Below are 22,421 nucleotides of genomic sequence, written 5' to 3'. Positions count from 1 at the left end.
GTCACTGAAATGATCAACCCATTAACACTCGTTCATTTACTTTGGATTATAGACTAATAGGAATTCAATCAAGTTCATGAAGGGGTGAATAAAGTCAAACAAATTGAGCAAACAAAGGATTCAGCAATAATGGGAAGTTATGGTATTTTAAAATGTCAGATCTTTCAATTGGAGTATTATACATCATGTGCAATGGTATAAAGATGATGATCTACAACTTCAATACATAATGAGATGAAGCCTTTAAAACCCATTATGTTAACAGACAAGCTAGCTTATTTCAAGCATCATAGCTTGCTGAACAATTTATGTGTATTAGAACAAAGCAGTGGCCATTCATCATGATCAAATAAACTACAAGTGTTAAGATTTATTTAGGTTCAAGGGATTAGGAATTTCAAAACCTATGCAGGAAATTTTCTGAAAGGAAAGCAATTAAACTTGACCAACAAGTTGCAATTCAACAAATTTCCAAAGCCTAACATAACATTCTAGTTTACTTTCAGCTTCTTCATTCTATCACAAAACAAAATTTATGCTGCACACTACTATATAAGACGAAAAACAAATCTTGTCAATTATCTATTGTGGTGGCTGCATGATTTGTCATGGAAGTCACCAAATCATCGGTGTATATTGTCATGCCCTTCTCCTTCCAACTCTTACAGAATTGCCGAAGATTGAGTTATAACATGACTGCAATCTTAAGCATTCGTTTCACTAATAAAAAGGTTGCTATTTTCTGGTATTCAGGCTGACTTACTACAACATATTAGCCTTCATACGATATTGAAATTAGTAGGGAATTTTGGTAACTAAGTCACAAAAATAAATACCACAAAACATATACGTATCTATGGGTAAAACAAAAACACGTAACTAGAAACATAAGTGTCTATGGGTAAAACAACAACACATAACTAGAAACATAAACAAATTCCAACCATGTTGCCCAAATCAGATGAACGTCTTCGACAATTTTTGCTTTTAAAGCTTCAAACATTTGTGTCTCTACATTCCAGTAGCAATTTTCAGCAAAGAAGGAAATTATTCTTAAGTTTCTGAACCTAATCGAGGTGCTTCGGGTTCTGGGTTGATGAAGCCTCCATGTCTCTTGCAGCTGCTTCTCTAGCCTTTTTCCTCAACTCTGCTTCTCTACTTTTCTTGTTCAGCAGCTTCTCCAGTTTTACTATTCTTTCCTCTACATGGTCTATCAAGTTATCCATTCCCAAATGTTTTCCAACATCACTCTGCTTCCCGTCACCCGATCCCCTTGTAGCCTCCCCCGCTCTGACCCTAACAATGTGGTCATCAACCCAGAGAAAGAACTTGCAATGTGCTTCTGTCACCTACAACGAATAGAACACAATTAATGTAAGGGGTTACAAAATACTCCAATTCAATCTATTCCATGTACGTCACTGTAATTAATCCCTAAATTCTACATCTATAAAATCATTTCAAATTTTTAGCATCCATTTTTAATATCAGAACAGGTACCATGTCAATTCTTGTCACAATCACGATTTTTAATCCAGGTAGATCTATTTTGAATAAATCAACTTTTTCCCAATTCTCAGTCATTCATCAAAATTAACCAGCACCAATATCAAATCATATACAAAATCAACCCAATTTAACATCAAATCAATAACAAAGTCAAACAATTTTCATAACCAATAGGCATGCAATTCCCAACAATTCAAAATCACATCCACAACAACTTTACCAAGGTGGATAATAACCAAAATATAGAGTCTAAAGCTCCATTCCAGAAAATTCAAATTTTAATCAAATTTTAGCATAATCTTAGTTCTCAAACATAAAGAATTGCGTGCTTACCTTTAATAATGGGCATCCAAAAAATAACCTATTTGGGTTGGTGTCTGTCTTCGACATGTAACTGATGGCATATTTTTCACAGAAGCATTTTGGGGCCACACCATCTATTACATCCTGAGGTTGCAGCCAACTTGAGGTTGCATTTCCAGATCTCAGTTCCCGTTGTCCGTCGGCTCCCCCTATGCCTCGTCTCGTGTTTGAGGAGCATGCATCACTGGCCATCGATCTGATTAACATTTAACACCACCATGGACAACTAACATCATCTATTGCATTCCAAATTGAATCAATCTTCTTCGATGAACGGTGATTACAGAAAGTGATTAACAGAACAAATCACGCAAATTGGCTAAAAAAACAAAAAAACGAACGAATGACCTAGCTGAAGAAGCAGTGGGGCTTACAAGGGTTTTCCGAGAGCGTTCTGCACGTGGGTCACCGGAACCTTGCTAGCAAGGGGATGACTTACGTTCTTCGACGGTAAATCACAGAAAATGACACCCGCGTAACCCTGGACGAAGACGCAGAAGGCAGGGTCTTCCAGGGGGTTCGAAAAAATCTGTCCCTGACGATGACTGACCTAGAAATCAGAGGAACGAGGTAGAAAAAGAGGCTGTAGACATTACGGCGGTATTTGGGGAAGGTTTTGCGAGTGGGTCGTCGGAAAAATCAAACGCTTAAGTAAAGGGGAGGGTAGAAGAAGCACTGAGGTAGATGAAGGAGCTGTGGATACTACAGGAGTATCTGGGGAAGGTTTTAGGAAAGGGTCGCCGGAAAAATCAAACCCATCACCCACAGGAAGGGTAGAGAAGAAGAAGAAGTGAGATCATAGAAGGGTAAAAGAAGCAGTGAGGTGGAAGAATGAAGCAGTTCTTTTGAAGTGTCTTTTGACAGGTAGAAGAAGAAGCTGTACACATTGAAATGGTATTTGGGGAAGGTTTTGATTTGTATGGTATTTGGGGAGAAATTTGTAAAATCAACTATTTTCGTATTGCATCAAGTATAAATAAGTTATGGGGTATAATGTAAATAATATAAAATACAATATAGTATGAAAACATTTAATGCATCAATTAATGAAAGGTTGAAACTTTTTTTAATCAATGGCTGAGATGAAGACACATGTGCAAGGGTAACTTACCCACAAAATTACCATGGGTTTGGAAGAAATCACCTTTTTTTCGATCTTTAATAGAAGTATTATGCTATTTATTGTAATGCTTAGATTTTTAAATAGTTCAATAATTTAATTTTAACTTCGAAAATTATTATTTTATTTTTAATATTAATATATATTAATATGTAATATAATCTATATGATACCAAATATATTATGTATGGAGTGGGAAAATAAATAAGAATAAGGATGAGGCGTAGAAAAGTTACAAAATTCATATAATCAAGGAATCCAAAAGAAATTAATTAAATGACTTGTATTTAATGAGAATAAAAAATTGCAATTTACATACATTTATTGTACTAAGTACTAGATTGGACATTGAATCATTGAGATCATTACCCTTAGTACTGTATACAAGATCCAATGTGTAGAGAATCCAATAAAGGATATTTTATTAGCATATAATAAGGTTCCTTTTATAGAGCATCCAGGGAAAGATATTCAATATAATTATAAATAATATCATGTAATATAAAAAGTTAAAATTATTTTAAAATTGTACTAAATTTTTAACCAAATATCTATAATTTGAAATTTTATATTAAGTTCTAATATCATATAAGAATTATAAGATTTTACAGTTTAAATTAAAATTTTTAATCAAATTTTTATCCGTAAAAACTTTTTTCAATTTTGTTTCTTTTTAGTTCAAAAGTTATGTATAATAAAACCTATATACATGAGCAAATAACCTTTCCTTAATCTTATATGTTGCATCTACACTTCTACATTTACCAAATTTATTTTGGGCCTATTCAAGATATAAAGATTAAAGATTCTATTTCATTAATTTCAAAATTTATACACGATAATAATAATAATAATAATAATAATAATAATAATAATAATAATAATAATAATAAGCCCCTCTAAATTACCAAAAAAAAAGAATGAAAATCAAATACGCCTAGTCAGAAATAAGGGATTAGGGCCCAATAACTAATAAAGGTCAATACAAGTTCCTCAATTAAGAGGCCCAAGAATATGACCAAAAAACAAAAAAAGAGGTCAAGATCCGAAAAAAAAATTTGATAACAAATTGAAAAAGAAATTAAAAAAATAAAATCAAATACCCTAACAAGCCTCGCGCTGTCTTCTTCCCCGCCTCTCTTCTCTCCATACCGCGCTTTCCAGCTCAGGCAGCTTCTCTTCCGGCGCCGCCGTTAGTTCCGTCGTGATCACCTCAAAGGATTCGCCAAGGTATTCTCTTCATTAATTGCAGAACCAACCCTGTTTTGTTGTGGTTTGTACATGAAAGCAATTTGCACCCTATATTCTGGCTATAGATTATTTAGGAATTTGAGGTTCCGATTTTAGTGTAAAGTTATAATCTTTTCTCTGCTACTAGAATTTCCCGAGTTGTGATTGCATTGTTTGGCTGAAATTATAACATGAAGCATGTTCGTATTTCACTAGCAGATATCATTTATATGCATTATCATATTTGAGGGGATGAGGGGCTCCTAGGAGCTGTTAGTTTTGAGGGTTATCATAATCAAAATTGCTAATGCTAAGAGTAGCTGGAGGTGTTCTTCAATGTTTCAACATTGAAGTTGATGAAATATGCAGTGGGAATTGTTTTCACATTTTAAGTTAAGAAACCTGTGGATTTTTAAAATAAAGGAAATTCTATGGTGAATATGTTAGTTTCTTTTTTCTGTTCTAATTTGGTGGAAAGTAGTTCCACTTGCTCGATACTACTACCTGTCTCAAAATTATTGTTATTTCGACCAAATTGGTACATCCTGAAATCCAAGGCTAAACCGTCCAAACTATATAGCTTGATTATGCATGATCAGGTAGAAGCTAAGTTGGGGATATGTATCCCGCATATTGAGTATATGAGGTTTGTTATGTATCTATTTGAGCATAATTTTAATATACGGAACATGGTTGCTTTATGTTGTTTTCCTGACTCGCATTCTTTCACTGCAGATCTTCAATCTGGTTATTTGGGTCAAAGATCTCTGTTATTCTCAATCATGGCAACTAGTAAGCGATCATATATGCCTTCCCTACTTTGGTCTTCCTTAGCTGCACTCGTTTTTGCTTTTTTGAGATAAGATATTGAATGTATATTGTTTCCTTGCAGGACTACAGTTTGAGAATAATTGTGAAGTTGGAGTGTTTTCTAAACTTACTAATGCCTATTGTTTGGTTGCCATAGGAGGATCCGAAAACTTCTATAGGTTTTCATTCTTTTTGATTAGTGATGAATTTAATTTTAACTTATTTAAAATTGTCTTCAAATGGTTTGAAATTGTTATGATGTCTTTCTGAATGAAAAAATTAACCTGTTGGTTTGTACAGTGTGTTTGAATCTGAGTTAGCAGACGTCATCCCTGTAGTCAAAACATCCATTGGTGGAACTCGAATTATTGGTCGCCTTTGTGCAGGTAAAGATTTTCATATCCTTTGCTTATTCTCTTGGCTTCTCAAGGAGTACCAAAGAAAGAATAAAGCAGCATCAGTTTCTTCTATTTATTCAACATTTTTTCGGACCTAATTAGGTTGTTTACCTTTCTGTCGGTTTCCAGGAAACAAAAATGGGCTTCTGCTGCCCCATACAACTACAGACCAAGGTGATTACTGTTTCGCTTATGTTGGTTTTGATTCCTTGTACTACATGATGCTATTTAATATCATGTGCTATGAGTTCCCAAAACATCTTTGTAATTTCCTTTCACCAAATAAAAATTCACCATATTGACTTTCTCAAATCTCAATAAATATGTGAACTGTTTCTCTTTATTTGACTGATGCGGTTAGCATATATGAGGTCATGTGAATTGTGATGAAGTATTGCGCATATGGACCATATCCATATGTTATGAAGAAATATTTTTTTAAAAATGGTATTACCAAATTATACATGGAGTGGCTTGCGGCATATTCAATCAAATGATGTTGAAAAACATTCTGAAACCTAATTGTATTTTATGCTTTGCTTTTCTGGTAGCGTTGCCATATATAATTACAATATAGTAGTGATATGATTATCCTGACTTTAGTTACCTGTTCTTATTGGCATTCTGAAGAACTTCAACATTTGAGAAACTGTCTGCCCGATCAAGTAGTCGTTCAGAGAATAGAAGAAAGATTATCTGCTCTCGGAAATTGTATAGCTTGTAATGACCATGTGGCTCTCACTCACACCGATCTTGACAGGGTTAGTTTTATGCTAGATTATAATGTTTATGCTAATCTAGTCATGTTTAGGATAAAAAATTGATTTGAATATCACTTGTGTTTTATCTCAACCATAGATATTGAATTAGAACATTAAAAAATTATCACCTGCACATTACTAGTATTTTGGAATTTCATCACCTTTAATTTTGACAACAGGATGTGAACTTTATACGTAATATCCTGAAAACAAACAAATTTTACACTGCAAGTATGTATAAAATCTACACCCTATTTGACCTGTAGGATTTAATGGATTCACGTTTTTGCGTATTACATATTAACGATAATCCCGATGCTTCTCAAAGCCATGGCTGTTATTCCCATTTATCTTCTGAATTCAATATATAATATGTATTGCTTTATTTTTGTTCAGGAGACGGAGGAAATGATTGCAGATGTTCTTGGAGTAGAAGTTTTCAGGCAGACCATTGCCGGCAATATTCTTGTCGGTAGCCACTGTGCCTTCTCCAACAGAGGGGGCTTGGTGAGTAAAATGATTTTTCTCTTCAACTTTGCAATCTAAAAACAAAAAAGTTCTCGAGTCTTAGCCATTCATTTGATGCAGGTCCACCCTCATACTTCCATAGAAGACTTGGATGAGCTTTCTACACTTCTTCAGGTTCCTTTGGTGGCTGGGACGGTGAACCGTGGCAGTGAAGTGATAGCTGCTGGAATGACAGTGAATGACTGGACGGCATTTTGTGGCTCGGACACCACAGCGACAGAGCTGTCTGTGATTGAGAGTGTTTTCAAACTGAGGGAGGCACAGCCTAGTGCCATTGTGGATGAGATGAGAAAATCTCTCATTGATAGCTATGTCTAAATTGTGGTTAATATTGTGATTGTATTATCTTTCCTAAGATATTGCACTTTTAATTGTTAAATAATCTTTTCAAGTTTTGGTGATAGTGACTCATGCACTGTGAACATATGTTTTTTTTTTTTGTGACTAAACATATATATGTTTGAATCATCACTTGTAATTTTACACCTTTTCGTTCAATTTTTTTATTTTCTTTTTCAGGTTGAGGTTTTTTTCTTCTGGTACACAGATTTGAGGGGCCAAACATATATGTTATGTGCACACTAAAAACTAAGCCAGAAGAACACGAATTAATTAATGAAGACAATTCTATTTTCTTTTATCATCAATGAAGTTTATAAATCACAATTGCTCTTGCAGAGTGCAAACAGTGTAAGGTACAAACTAAAACATAGCAGCTCAATCAATAAAAAAGTTAAAAACAAGCACATCTTCTACTCTATATCATGTCAAAAAGCAGTGTCAGTTGAACTGTATTGCTCAGTCAGGAAGGATTTGCTCACTGTCAGCGTCTGCCTCAGTCTCAACCTTGGGCTTTGTAGGGGCCTGGCCTGCTCCAGGTGCCTGCTTCTTCTTGATCCCACTAACTATATCATCAATCCTCAGGAGCATGCAAGCAGCTTCAATGGCCGTCTTAAATGTTTGTGCTTTCACATTGTATGCGTCCCAAATCTAACAACAACATATCCTCAGACTCGGTTCATTTGCTGAGGTACATGCTTATCAAGAATTCAGATACCTAAGCATATATATCCACATAAAATCCAAACAAATATTCATCCTGTTGGGGGTAACTGAAAAAAGTGAAGTGTACCTTGCGCTCTTTCATATCGGCGATGGCACCCGAATTTCCATCTATGCGAATCCATGCATTTTCTCCATTCGCATGCTATAATTTTCAAGAAAACAATGTTAAACAAAGTAACAGAAAGTATCACATGTAATAGGTACTAGCAAACTATTTCCACCTTTCCTTGTAGTGCAGTCATAGTCCGGATGACATTAACTCCACAATTTTGTGCCAAGGTACGTGGGATAGCCTCAAAAGCAATGGCAGCAGCTTCATAAGGCCACTGTTGATCAATGTGAATATTATGCGAAAGTGAGAACCAGGGTAATATACTGCCGTTTATCTACTTGTTCATTTAAAAAGCGACAATAAACTCACCTTCTCTATGCCTTCGATTGATGAACTCTTCTGTTTCAAAGCAGCTGACACAGTCAACTCTGTAGCACCACCTCCAGGAACAAGTTTTGGATTTTTTATTATATTCCTTGCAACAGACATGGCATCCTGTCATGGAAGAATGTTCAGGAAGAAGTATGACCAAATCTACATGATCTAGAAGTTCAAATTAACAGCTTACCTGCAGATTTCTTTCAACTTCATTCAGGAGATCTTTACTAGCACCTCTTAACAGTATGGTACAGGCCTTAGGGTCTTTGCAGTCGACAATAAATGCAAAATACTCATCTCCAATTTTCTTTACTTCAAATAAGCCAGCACCAGTACCAACATCAGACTCCTGCAGTTCATCAGGTCTGTTCACAATAACAGCACCACATGCCTTTGCAATTCTGTTGTTATCGGTTTTCCTCAGCCTCCTGATTGCGCTAACCCCATGCTTACTTAAGTAATGGCATGCTAAATCACTGAGACCCTTCTCTGTAATTACTAAGTCTGGTTTAAACCTCAATATCTGCATACAGAGCTCCTCAATGTATTCTTCCTCCATCTTCAATAGGAGGCTCCAATCTTCTTCTTTGAGCAATTCAGCATTTGTTTGGTTTTCACCTTTTTTATACTCAAGGGGGCAATCGAGAAGAATAATACGAGGGTTAATAATCTTTCTCTTCATTTTGCCAGGGGCAACCACATCTTTGTTTATCATGACTCCCTTCAGAACTTTTGAGTCCTCAAGCTGCCCACCAGGGACCTTCTCAACTTTAATATAGTTTTTTATATCTACATCTCTAAGACCGTTGCCAATTTCGACACCTACTGTTGTAGTCGCATCAATAGCTAAATCCTGAAAGTTAATCAAGGTAATATGATACATAAGTCAACATATAGAGAATTAACCTGGAAGTTAATCAAGGTAATATGGTATGTAAGTCAACAGACAGAGGATAATAAGAAAATGCACAAGGCCTGTTAATAATCCTACTAACATATAAACATCCAAACTGTATATCAAAACAACATAAACTCTTGATCAAGCAAAAAAATATAGATTGTGGTAGAAACACCAAGCAGATTAAAATTTTCAACTTTACTACACTTGGCTGTGAGCTACCCTCCTCATGCATAGCATTACATGGATTAAAATCAGGATTGGAAGAATATCATTATGCAAGAATAGACATATCAAGACCAAAAACTCCTGAATATAAAGATGACCAATTTGGCAATCTAGCTCGAAGAAGATGAGGACACTCACAGCAATCAAGTCTCCGAATTGGCCTGTAAATTTGGTACCTATGCAACTTTTTACAAGTCCGAGCATTGTAGTTCCTGCAGTTAATTCATCAATAATTGAGACAAAACACGGAAGTCAACTTATGTTGAAAGAAGAAACAAATGTCATTTACTATGATATTAAAGTGATGTCAAAATTATTGTGAAACAAATATTATTATACTTGTATTTTGTAGGACTAAGGGTTTTAGCCTATACCATAAATTACCACACGATTTTTCTACAAGCTGCATTCCAATATGGCTCTCGGAAGATAAGATAAAAACAAAAGAAATAATATCCCAGCACCCAAACTATTGAAAAAGCCTCTCAGGTTATTATTCCACAAACTGTTGGAATATGTAATTGAAAAGATTCAGCTCAATACAATAGACTTACGATCTTGGGCATCAATGGACATTGCAATTTTGTCAAGAACAGCAACTGCATCCTCTAGAGCTTTGTTATAAGCTGCAGATTACAAGATTGAAGCATCCATTATATATAAGTGTACACCATTCTAGGAAAGAACCCCATTTGATATTATTACTATTAACTTTTGTTGGATTAAGAATAACATTATAGAGAAGATAATAATACATAAGGCGTACTAATAAATTACCTCGGCAAATAACTGTGGGATGATAATTTTTGTCAATGAATGCTTCAGCAACATGAAGCATCTCACCAGCTGCCAAAAATACACAACAAAAAAATTGGAAATAGGAAAATAAAATAGGCTGCAATATAAACCCAATCCTTCACTGGTTATACAAATACAATACCATATATATAAAATCATACCAAGAATGATGACGGATGTTGTCCCATCTCCAACTTCTTCATCTTGGGTGCGACTTAATTCAATCATAGACTATAGCCATCTCAATGAGAGAGAAGTATTAGAAAGTTTCCAGCAAAAGAAAACTAATATCAATGAGAACAAGCACGAAAGAAAAATACCTTAGCAGCTGGATGAGCAAGATCTAGTTCACGTAAGATAGCATTTCCATCATTAGTCACCACAATTCCTGCAAATTACAAAGAAAAAGAATGAGCATTGGGTAAATACTTGAGAATACAAACCAGACATCTGATCAAATATGACAAACACTAATAAAAGGGCAATCTCTAACTAACCCAGAACCCAAGCTTAAAGAAAATCGCACACCATGAAGAAGAAGAAGAAGAAAACTCAAATGTTTCCAAAAACGATTCAGGCATTGAGGCTGCAAAACATGAAACAATTGCCCCTCTGCAATCTAACATTGTATAGGGTGTAATCCACAAGCTGCAACATAATCGGAGAATGAAAACACTAACCTCCTGCTGCATCAAGTAGCATTTTTAGCATGGACCTAGGTCCCAAAGTAGTACGTATTATGTCAGCAACAGCCTGGCAACCATCAGATACATTAAATTATACATCCAATGAACTTTAAGGAACATTACCATGTAAGTTTAGATACTATGTAATATGTTACCTTAGACGCTTGAATATTGGCATGGTGCACCTTGGTTCCAGACTCACGTTTCAAAGAGTCCTCTGCAGATTTTCAGTATGCATTTGATGGGTATGTAGAAAAACATGTTTAACATTTTGAGGTTACAACAGCAATCTTAGCACAATATGATCAAATATTGGGTACCGAAAAATAACACAAAGTGCACGAAAAAGAAAAAACTACAACAACCAGAAAATTTAAAAAAAGAAACTGAAAACAAACCGTTTTCGAAAATGAAACTGAAGTAATTTAAACCAGAAGCGTAATCAAAAGAAAGGGGAAAAATTCGACGCCACTTGGAGCAAAAATGGCAGCAAGAAAAAACTTACTGAGAACTAGAACCGGAGCATTCATAATTTCTCCTCGCTTTTACAATCCAAATTCCGAGCTTTCTGCAAGCACAAAAACTTTAACTCTTTAGCAAAGGAAGTGCTTATAAACTTGAATGAGTTTGTGAAATTGAATGTTCACACCACAGTTTTCGAACTCAAAATCCAGAACACAGTTGAGTGAACACAACGTAGTAGATTCAAGCTTTATCCGAAGATATAAAAACCCTAAAATCGTACTGTTCAGGGCGGAACAGTCTGAAAGGAAAAATGTGAGGTGGCTGAACTTGAACGGAGAATGTTGGAGGAGGGAAGGAGGTAGCGGTGGCTGGCGGCGGCGGAAGGAGCCGCTAAGACAGAGAGAGACGATCAAGTTTGTACTTTGTACCTTAAAATTGTAAACAGAGTCGTTACAGAGTCAATAGTGGCATTTCAACAAAGGTAAAGGTCAATTCTATAAAGAGTCGTGCTAAAAAAAAGGTAACACTAATGGTAACACTAATTATTATTGTTTATTTTAAAAATTTTAATTGATCAAAAAAGATAATACTAATAATTATATTTTTAATATTGAATTGGATATTTTTAAACTTCAATTATATATATTGTATAAATATTTTATTGATTCTCTATACTTTTTATTCTATAAAAATTGGTATTTTTTATTCTTATATTTAGCTAATTTTTACTGAAAATTTAATTATTTTAATTAAATTATTTATCCAATATAAAAAGAGTAATTCTTCGCATACAAGCGATTAAGGTTTGTAAGCCTTACAAGTTCAATTAAAACTAACGCTCAAAATACGCTTTCAACCATTCTTCTTCCTCTTCGTCTTCTCCTTCTTCTTTTCTTTTGTTTCTTGCCTTCTCTTTCTCCTTCTTCTTCTTCTTCTTGCTGCACGTTCTTCTTCCTCTTACTCTTCTTCTTCTCCTTTTCTTTCGTTTCTGCACGTTCTTCTTCTTCATTTACGTTCTTTTCTCTCTGTTTTATCTTTTTTTCGATTTTTCATGGTGAAATCGTTTTTGAAGAAGAAGAAGCAGTAGAATATGAGGAGGAGAAAGAGAAAGAGTTCTGAATTATGCATAAGATGTATTTTAACAAATTTTGGGTGTATTTCTTTAAATCCTTTGGGTGTATTTTCTGTAATCCTTTGGGTGTATTTTCTATAATCGTTTGGGTGAATTTCTGTAATCCTTTGGGTGTATTTCTGTAATCATTTTGGGTGTACTTCTGTAATTATTTGGGTGTATTTCTGAAGTTCCATTATCTTCAAAAGGATTACAGAAATACACCCAAAGGATTACAAAAAATACACCCAAAGTATTTAAGAAATACACCCAAAATTCGTTGCATAATTCAGAACTCTTTCTCTTTCTCCTCATCTTCTGCTGCTTCTTCTTCTTCAAAACGATTTCAAAGCTTGATTTCAGAAACCATGAAAATCGAAAGAAAAAACGAAGAAGAAGAAGAGGAAGAGGAAGAGGAAGAGGAAGAGAAAGAGGAAGAAGAGGAAGAGGAAGAGGAAGAAGAAGAAGAAGAACGTTTTGAGTGTAGCGCTTTAAAAACAGGAAACGTTGAATAACACATTAAAAGGCCTAGTAACTTGTAAGACTTGTAAGTCAAAAAGACTTGTATGTGTAGCACTCCTCTTATAAAAAATTAAAAATTAACGACAAATTTTTAAATTATAAAAATTTAATAAAATTATAAAGGCTAATAATCTAGATTATTTAACTTTTCTTTTTATGGATACATTTGACTTAAGTTTAATAATTTTGTATAAGCTTAAATTATTCCATCAGAATTTTTTAATCATCTATACTATTTAAAAAATATATATTTTTAAGAGTGAAAGTTTTAGAAGGTTTAGAAAATAAAAGTTGAATTTATGGTCTTCTTTAATTTTGATTAAGTTAAACTTAAAACCTGAAATAATTACTTTGCTTTTGTTTAGTCTGCACAACAGATTATGCAAGAAATAATTTTATTTTGTCTCGTAAAATTAGTAAAACAGAGTTGAGTAGAGAAATCATATATCTTGGTTCAGTTGCCTTGCGCAATACAATTTATATCCACTCTCTATCACAACGATTATAGAATTTTCACTATCAATCCAAGTATTACATACACCAATTCTCTAGGACTCAACGTAATTCTATCTGGACACACAAATTTCAACATAAACTTGACTTGGTCATGCAATTACCTAAACTCATCACATTAATTGCTTACCAACTTAGCAAGAGATACTTATGAGGCATATGACACAAAATAGAAAATACAACTAAAAGAAATCTAAAATCATTTTTGGTTTTTTTCTCAAGTGTTTCTCTCAAGCATTCGACACAAATGAAAATTATTTACCTTTAACCTCTAAACTAGCTTAACATACTTTTTGATTAGTTTGATTGAACATTGCTTTGTTGATTAGCTTTCTCTTTCTTTCTTCTTTGGTGTTTTAAGTTTGAAAGTAAAGCTCTCTCTTTTTTTCTTGTGTTTACTCGATGAGAACAATGCTGAGACTCAGCTTTGGAAAAGCATTTCTTTTGGTTGAATACTGGTGGATTTGATTAGTGGATTCATGTTCTTTCAGCAACTTTGAATGTCTTTTTGGTTTCATTTATTTGGGCTGCAACAAAATTAAGTTTTGTGCTTGTACACTAAAATACTTCATTAAAGTCCACTTGGATTATTAACTTAATTTATTTATATTTGTCATTATCAATATGTTAATTATTTTTTTAATTCAATCATTTTTCTCTTAATGACAAACATAATTTCAAAGAATAGAATCAAAGGAATTGAATTAGATAAGAATAAGGCACTCTCTTTAATGATATTAAGTAGTTTTGATGTACTTCCCTTTCTTTTTCAAAGATTGTTCCCTGAACATGTGCTCTTCTTTAATTTCCTGTTCATATATATACATATTGAGAACACTACTATACAAAATACACACATACTTGTACAAAATTTGTAATGCAACATTTTTAACAGCTTGTATAATACGTCAAACTCTACAAAATTCAGTCAATAATTAGGTAAGGAAACTATTTATGTATTCCAATTTTTTCCTTTCTAATTTCGAAAATTATGAGCAATTATGTTAAAAATTGTTTAATTCCGATGTTTAGACTCGAATTAGCTTGAGGGAAACACTTCATCTTGCTTCATTGGTACTTGAATAAGGTGAGAATCCTTGAACCCTAGTTAACTCATTGATTTTGTGTTTTGGATTTTAAGTTTTGGGTATACATATATAAAAATGTGTATTAAGTGTGTATATATGTAAATTGGAGCTTGATTGTGAATATTGGAGTCTTGGTGAAACTTTGGATGTCATTGCTTTGGATCCTTAGGGCTGAGTTTTGAACCTTTTAGTGGTGCCTTTGGGTTATATGGAAAATCAGCCAAGATATGATTTAGGTTTCTCGTATTTAATATATAATGTCTTGTGAAAACTTAGGCTAGACGACTTAGGATACGTTGAATTATAAGTGTTGAAATTTATTTGGTGGTTTAGTTGGCATTGCATGTTTGGTTTATTGAGAAATGATAAATTGTTGGTCTTATGGTATGAATATAGTTGATGTGGTAAGGAGGCAAATGAATGATAACTTTGATGGTGGTAAAGGTAAGTGTTAATTGTGGATATGTTAATGATTATGATTTTGATGTTATTATTAAAATATTGGAAGAAAATACATGTAAGGTTGAGGTATGCTTGGTTTTAATAGAATGTGGGGTTATGATGCTGAATTGAAAGGTTGTAGTGCTATTTGTATATTTAGAGTGTTAGTATTGAGTTGAGTTGGTGATAATATAGGTTTATGAATTTTTGAAAAAAATTTTGATTTTTGGCCAAATTTCGGCAAGCCATAATTTGGCTTCCGGACCCCTAAATTATTTTAACTTATTTATATAAAAATTGGGTTCGTGAAATTTACGCCGTTTGAAAAACGGATGAAAAATATTTTAAAACGAAAAAGTTATGCCCGTCGGAAGTTTTGGTATGTAAAGCTAAAATTCTGCAGACTTAGCCATTTTTGACTAATCTGCATTGTATGTGTATACGAACCCCTCCATACGCGAAGGGTTGCCTCTGTCTGGCATGTATGCGTACGCAGACATGTGTATGCATACGCGTGATGGGCCAAATGCACACCCACGCGTACGCGTGGCCTACGCGTACGCGTGGCTCACGCGTACACGTGGTTCCTATTTCAGCAAACTTGGATTTTGTGTTTTAAAGCTTAATTTCAAACCTTTAAACCTCTATTTTCATTCTTTTAATCCTAGATCTTAGTAGTACGCCTAGTAATGAGATGGAACTAGGAATAGGTGGTAACTTGAAGATGAAGAAAGTTTGAGAAGTGATGATTTAGGTATGAGGAGGTAGGGTGCATATGTATATGTATATATGTATATACTACTTGAATTATGAAACTAGCTAAAGAAAGAAATAAATTTTACATCTGAGCACTCTTTCTTGAAAGTGTGACCCCAGGAGATGGTGGAAAGTGAGGATCCTCTTTTTTGTTCTTCCTGGTATTGTAAAATCGCTCCCAGCGAGATTGTGGGAGGTCAGGATCCCCTCCTTTGTTCCTCTTGTGCATATAAGAATGTAACTCGTGGGTAAACGTAAGGGTTGCGGTTTCACCCCACTTACTCCAGGTTGGTTAGTTAGAGACTCACCGAGTAGACGCAAGGGTTGTGGTTTGTTAAGTATAAGTGATGATATGGCTGTAATGAATGATTATGAAATGTTTATGAATGAATATGAAATGATTATCTGAGATACGAATTTTCCTGGGTAAAGTACCGTCGCTTGCCACCACGTGTTCCAGGTTGAGACTCGATACTCTGTTGACCCTGCGACATAAGAGATGACTGGGCATTTATAAATTCCTGGGAAAGTTAACCCCCATTGAGCAATTATAACTAAACGAGAAAAAGCTATGCATAGACTCTTGGGGATGCGCGTCGGGGGACAGTCCAGGGTTTAGCAGCCGGACTTGTCGGGTTTGCTTGATAACCGATAGATGAGACTCATCAGTCATAGGTCAGGCATGCATCATATGCATATTTTTTGAATTGCTTGCTTGTGCATTATTTGGCATTGCTTAAGTGGTTATAATATGCTACTTATTATATTTGTTATCTGTATTATTTGTATTCTACCTGTGTTTGTCATTGTCTGCTTGTCTGTCTGTGCAATTTCATCGGAGTTGGAGGAACGGAGGAAGGGCAGAGAGATTCAGGGTTTTAGTTCGGATTTGGTTAAGTTAGAACCTTAGAGGACCACCCGTTTATGGTTTTTGTTTTAGCTCTTTAAGTTTTATAATTTGAGTGTCGGTGTTCTAGGATTGCCTCTGGCATTCCCAGGGCCTTATGTCTTATGTACGTGGTACCTTTACCATGCTGAGAACCCCCCGTTCTCATCCCATACTATGTTGTTATTTTTCAGATGCAGGTCGAGAGGTACCTTGCTAGGCGTCTGGAGTTCTCCAGTGAAGTTGATTTTGGGGCCTTATTTTGATGTATAGTTTATATATGATCATATATATAGAGCTCTCCTAACAACTTGTGTTATTTTACACCTCTTAGAGGTTTATGGAGAACCAGGATTTATTATATAGGTATTTCGGGTTTTGGGGTTAAGTATATATGTATGTAAATATTCTTCGGCCAGCCTTAGCTTCGCAAGCTGAGTTAGGAGCTTGTTATTTTGTACTCTTGACCATCTACTCTTATTATTTATATATATATGTTAGTGAATATTAGTTTTCTTCGTTCGCAAGTTACATTATTTCTGAGCGTTGCGCTTTTAATTTTGCGATTTTGCTTTACCTATTTTTCAAGGCTCTTCGTATATTACATTCTTTCTATTATCATATAAGAAGGTTGACCTTCCCGTCATGTGCTTAGAGCATCTGCTATCCAAGTACCACATGTCTTTCTTCTTCTTGGATGCTAGGCAAATCTGCACACACTCTTAAGTAACCTTAGGCAAATCTTTTTATAGAGATGTGATTTTTTGAAAGTAACCTCATTTTTGGAAAAGTAGCTCAGACTTGAATTGTTTGGAATATGTTCGGTTCTTGAGGAGGATGCAATTTCATCAAAAAATGGCTTTTCAAAGGCAGCCTCACTGTTGGAATCACATCTAAAGCCAGATTTATTAAAAGTGGATTTAGTTTCTGAATAAGAAGCCATGATTTTTGCAATTGGATTTTGAAAAATTGCATCCTCTTTTGTCACATACCCCAAACCCGATGTTTTAAATAATGGTCTTTGATTTGCAAGCAATTTGTCCAAGTTACTTGAACTATGAGCAAATTTTAGTAAATCACTATTCAACCTTTTAATCATTTCATTTAATCTTTCATTTTCAGCAACAAGTTATTGAGAAGGATCAACGACGTGCTTTTCTTTAAATTTTTCAATTTTAGATTTTAAAAACCTATTTTCTTCAATAAAATCAATAGCACACTCGGTCTCCTTCATTTTTTCTTTCAAGAAATCATTTTCAGATTTGAATTTGTTATATTTATTCAGCAATTTGTTAGAATGGTAGGTGAGATTATCAATAATAACATGTAAATCCTACATAGACAAGTCATAGTAATTTACTTCATCTAGTTGATCTTCACCAGCCATAAAACAGATTTGAGCTTTATATTCGAAGTCATCTTCCTCACCCGAATCATTTTCTAAATCCTCTCAAGAAGCCATCAGTACTTTTTTCTTTTCCTTCTATGCCTTGTCCACCTTTTTTATCTTAGGGCAGTTGAACTTGAAATGTCCAGCTTTCTTGCAGTTGTGACATATTACCTTGCTCAAATCCTTCTTGTACTCCTTTAAGCTTGATCCTTTGTGCCTTCCCTTGTTCCTCATTTGCCTCCTTAGTCTCTTAGCAAAAAATACAAGTTTTTCATTTGAAAAACTGTCACTTGACTCACTTTCCTCGGGTTCTATTTTTTATTTTAAGGCTATTCCTTTTTTCCTTGTGTCTTGGCTTGTGTGTGTGGTTTCATAAGCTAAAAGTTTTCCTCTCAACTCATCATAGGTTAGTGGACTGAGGTTGTTACTCTCGGCTAGGATAGTGACTTTTGTTTCCCACTCTTTTATCAGGCTTCTAAGGACTTTTCTCACTAGAGTTTGTTCAGTGTGTGTTAAACCCATAGCATCAAGGCTGTTGATGATGATTAAGAATCTCTCAAACATCTCATCAATACTTTCACCATCCTTCATGGTAAACATATCATACTCTTTTCACAGCATATCAATTCTTGTTTCTTTGACTTGTTTGGTGCCTTTGTGTGTGACTTGGAGTTTCTCCCAGATTTCTTTTGCCGTCTTGCATCTAGACAACTTTTGGTATTCCTCGAAACTAATAGCACAGTGTAGCAAGTTGATAGCTTTAGAATTTAGCTCTACCATTTTGTCATCATCATTCCATTCAGCTTCCTCCTTTGGAGTCACCACTCCATCAACACTAGTTTTTGTTGGGATTTTGGGACCACTCACAAATATCCTCCATATGTTGTAATCAAGTGATTGAATGAAGATCCGCATCCTTTCTTTCCAGTAAGCGTAATTCTTTCCATTGAAGAAGGGAGGCATGTTATTTGACTGACCCTTTGTTAGCGTCTAAGCCACTATGGTTGTGCCCAAGTTATTCGCCATTGAACCTTTGCTCCAAGTTGTTAAGCTTGATTCTTGAGACCTTGGATCTTGATACCAATTGAAGGTTCTAGAAGACTTAGAGAAGGGGGTTGAATCTATGGTCTTCTTTAACTTTGATTAAGTAAGACTTAAAATCTGAAATAATTACTTTGCTTCTATTTAGTCTGCACAGCGGATTATGCAGGAGACAATTATGTTTTGTCTCATAAAATCAGAAAAAAGAGTTGAGTAGAGAAAAAGAGAATGACACAATCATATATCTTGGTTTAGTTGCCTTGTGCAATGCAACCTACATCTAGTCTCTACCACAACGTTTAAAGAATTTTCACTATCAATCCAAGTATTACATACACCAATTCTCTAGGACTCAACGTAATCTTATCTGGGCATACAAGCTTCAACATAAACTTGACTTGGCTATGCAATTACCTAGACTCATCACACTAAGTGCTTACCCAACTTAGCAAGGGATATCTTTCAGGCATATGACACAAAATAGAAAATACAAGCAAAAAAATCTGAAATCACTCTTGACTTTTCTCTCAAGTGTTTTTCTCAGCCTTTTTCTCTCTATGGCTTTTTTCAATGCCTCTCTTTCTTGCCTTTTAACTCTCAAAGAAAACTGGTGGACGAAATTGTGATCACATCAATGTAGTATTCTTTGTTGTTGTATGGAATCATTATAATGGCTCTTTGCTATGTGTGGACACAACTCCGTTCAACTAGCCAGCAAGTGTACTGGGTCGTCCAAGTAATACCTTACGTGAGTAAGGGTCGATCCCAAAGAGATTGTTGGTATGAAGCAAGCTATGGTCACCTTGTAATTCTCAGTTAGGTAGATTAAATAGTTTATGATGAGTTCGAAAATTAATAATAAACAGAAAATAAAATAGGATAGAAATACTTATGTAGATCAATAGTGAAAATTTCAGATAGGCATGTGGAGGTGCTGTGCTCCTCTTGAATCTCTACTTTCTTATTACATTCATCCAATTTCTTCTTACTCCTTTCCATGGCAAGCTGTATGAAAGGCATCACCATCGTCAATGACTACTTTTCATCCTCTCGGGAAAATGGTCCTATGCGCTGTCACTGCATGGCTAATCGTCTGGAGGCATCACCCTTGACAATGGCTACATCCCATCCTCTCAGTGAAAATGGTCCAAATGCTCTGTCACAGCACGGCTAATCATCTGTCGGTTCTCAATCAGGTTGGAATAGAATCCAGTGATTCTTTTGCGTATGTCACTAACGCCCAGCCTTCAGGAGTTTGAAGCTCGTCACAGTCATTCAATACCGGAATCTTACTCGGAATACCACAGACAAAGTTAGACTTTCCAGATTCTCGGAATCCTACTCGGAATACCATAGACAAGGTTAGACTTTCCGGATTCCTCTGAATGCCGCCATCTATCTAGCTTATACCACGAAGACTCTGTTGGGGAATCTACGAGATATGCGCCCGGCCTAAGGTAGAACGACTCCACCGTTAAAAATACATAAGTGATCAAGGTCCAGGCATGGCCGAGAGGCCAGCCTTCAAAACTTGATCAATAGTCTCCTAAGATGAACAGTAGATTAAAGCTGAGACCAAAGATGTCTAATACAATAGTAAAATGTCCTATTTTTACTAGACTAGTTACTAGGGTTATACAGAAATAAGTCTTGATGCATAAATCCACTTTCGGGGCCCACTTGGTGTGTGTTTGGGCTGAGCTTGATCTATCCACGAGCTGAGGCTTCTCTTGGAGTTGAACGCCAAGTTATAACGTGTTTTGGGTGTTCAATCTCCGGGTTGTGACGTGTTTCTAGCGTTTAACTCTAGACAGCAGCATGTACTTGGCGTTGAGCGCCACTTTACGTCATCAATTACCGAATAAAGTATGAACTATTATATATTGCTGGAAAGCTCTGGATGTCTACTTTCCAACGCCGTTGAGAGCGCCCCATTTGGAGTTTTGTAACTCCAGAAAATTCATTTTGAGTGCAGGGAGGTCAGATTCCAACAGCATCAGCAGTCCTTTGTCAGCCTCCTATCAGAGTTTTGCTCAAGTCCCTCAATTTCAGCCAGAAATTACCTGAAATCACAGAAAAACACACAAACTCATAGTAAAGTCCAGAAATGTAAATTTTACATAAAAACTAATGAAAACATCCCTGAAAGTAGCTTAAACTTACTAAAAATTACCTAAAAACAATGCCAAAAAGCGTATAAATTATCCGCTCATCACAACACCAAACTTAAATTGTTGCTTGTCCCCAAGCAACTGAAAATCAAATAGGATAAAAAGAAGAGAATATACTATAGATTCCAGAATATCAATGAATATTAATTATAATTAGATGAGCGGGACTTGTAGCTTTTTGCTTCTAAACAGTTTTGGCATCTCACTTTTTCCCTTGAAGTTTAGAATGATTGGCTTCTCTAGGAACTTAGAATTTCTGATAGTGTTATTGATTCTCCTAGTTAAGTATGTTGATTCTTGAAAATTTTTGTATTCACTGCTTTTTCTTGCTTCAAGAATCAATTTCATGATTTTTCAGATCATCAATAACATTTCTCTTTGTTCATCATTCTTTCAAGAGCCAACAATTTTAACATTCACAAACAACAAGATAAAAAATATGCACTGTTTAAGCATTCATTCAGAAAACAAAAAGTATTGTCACCACATAAATATAATTAAACTAAATTCAAGGATAAATTCGAAATTCATGTACTTCTTGTTCTTTTGAATTAAAATATTTTTTATTTAAGAGAGGTGAAGGATTAATGGAATTTATTCATAGCTTTAAGACATAGTTACTAACTACTAATGATCATGAAGTAGAGACACAAAACATAGATAAACACAACATAAAAACCGAAAAGCAGAAAGAAATAATAACAAGGAATGAATCCATCTTAGTGGCGTCTTCTTCTTGAAGGATCAACAATGTCCTTAAGCTCTTCTATGTCCCTTCCTTGCCTTTGTTGCTCCTCCCTCATTGCTCTTTGATCTTCTCTTATTTCATGGATAATGATGGAGTGCTCATGATGTTCCACCCTTAATTGTTCCACATTGTGGCTCAAATCTTCTAAGGAAGTGTTGAGTTGTTCCCAATAGTTGTTGGGAGGAAAGTGCATCCCTTGAGGCATCTCAAGGATTTCTTGATGATGAGCTTCCTCATGCATCTCTTGAGAACCGTGAAGGGTCTCTCTTGCTTGCTCCATCCTCTTCTTGGTGATGGGCTTATCCTCTTCAATGGAGATGTCTCCTTCTATGATAACTCCAGCTGAGTAACATAGATGGAAAATAAGATGAGGAAAAGCTAGCCTAACCATGGTGGAGGACTTTTCGGCTATTTTGTAGAATTCATGGGAGATGACTACATGAACTTCTACTTCCTCTCCAATCA

At 35.1% G+C, this 22,421-nt stretch overlaps 2 protein-coding genes across 5 annotated transcripts; one reads left to right on the top strand and one right to left on the bottom strand.

Moving 5' to 3' along the window:
* Positions 1 to 4,066: 4,066 nt before the first annotated feature.
* On the top strand, positions 4,067 to 7,122 carry LOC107489732 (eukaryotic translation initiation factor 6-2). The gene is made up of 8 exons (XM_016110487.3): positions 4,067 to 4,222; positions 4,958 to 5,014; positions 5,115 to 5,211; positions 5,333 to 5,418; positions 5,560 to 5,604; positions 6,061 to 6,191; positions 6,588 to 6,698; positions 6,780 to 7,122. Exons 2-8 carry the CDS (start codon positions 5,005 to 5,007, stop codon positions 7,035 to 7,037), a joined length of 738 nt encoding a protein of 245 aa, XP_015965973.1. The 5' UTR covers positions 4,067 to 4,222; positions 4,958 to 5,004; the 3' UTR covers positions 7,038 to 7,122.
* Positions 7,123 to 7,327: 205 nt separating this feature from the next.
* On the bottom strand, positions 7,328 to 11,764 carry LOC107489730 (T-complex protein 1 subunit gamma). 4 transcript variants are annotated; one of them, XM_016110484.3, is made up of 14 exons: positions 11,474 to 11,763; positions 11,330 to 11,392; positions 10,980 to 11,041; positions 10,819 to 10,891; positions 10,459 to 10,526; positions 10,300 to 10,369; positions 10,118 to 10,186; positions 9,895 to 9,966; positions 9,479 to 9,552; positions 8,405 to 9,067; positions 8,206 to 8,331; positions 8,006 to 8,110; positions 7,852 to 7,926; positions 7,328 to 7,709 (listed from the first exon to the last, which is right to left on the bottom strand). In XM_016110484.3, exons 2-14 carry the CDS (start codon positions 11,352 to 11,354, stop codon positions 7,518 to 7,520), a joined length of 1,674 nt encoding a protein of 557 aa, XP_015965970.1. In that variant the 5' UTR covers positions 11,355 to 11,392; positions 11,474 to 11,763; the 3' UTR covers positions 7,328 to 7,517. The 4 variants fall into 4 exon arrangements, with proteins under 4 accessions (XP_015965970.1, XP_015965969.1, XP_015965971.1 ...); XM_016110483.3 differs by having other exon boundaries at positions 11,477 to 11,763; XM_016110485.3 differs by having other exon boundaries at positions 11,570 to 11,763.
* Between the last annotated feature and the right edge of the window lie 10,657 nt (positions 11,765 to 22,421).

This window comes from Arachis duranensis, chromosome 5 (assembly GCF_000817695.3).
Source record: "Arachis duranensis cultivar V14167 chromosome 5, aradu.V14167.gnm2.J7QH, whole genome shotgun sequence".
NCBI lineage: Eukaryota > Viridiplantae > Streptophyta > Magnoliopsida > Fabales > Fabaceae > Arachis > Arachis duranensis.
This window is presented reverse-complemented; position numbering and strand designations above follow the sequence as displayed.

Coding starts and splice junctions, on each gene's coding strand:
- LOC107489732 (XM_016110487.3), top strand. Junction 5,212..5,332: donor GGATCCGAAAACTTCTATAG/GTTTTCATTCTT, acceptor TGGTTTGTACAG/TGTGTTTGAATCTGAGTTAG. Junction 5,605..6,060: donor CCATACAACTACAGACCAAG/GTGATTACTGTT, acceptor GGCATTCTGAAG/AACTTCAACATTTGAGAAAC.
- LOC107489730 (XM_016110484.3), bottom strand. CDS start 11,354: ATGAATGCTCCGGTTCTAGTTCTCA. Junction 10,370..10,458: donor TTGCTCATCCAGCTGCTAAG/GTATTTTTCTTT, acceptor AGATGGCTATAG/TCTATGATTGAATTAAGTCG. Junction 7,927..8,005: donor TGACTGCACTACAAGGAAAG/GTGGAAATAGTT, acceptor TGAAAATTATAG/CATGCGAATGGAGAAAATGC.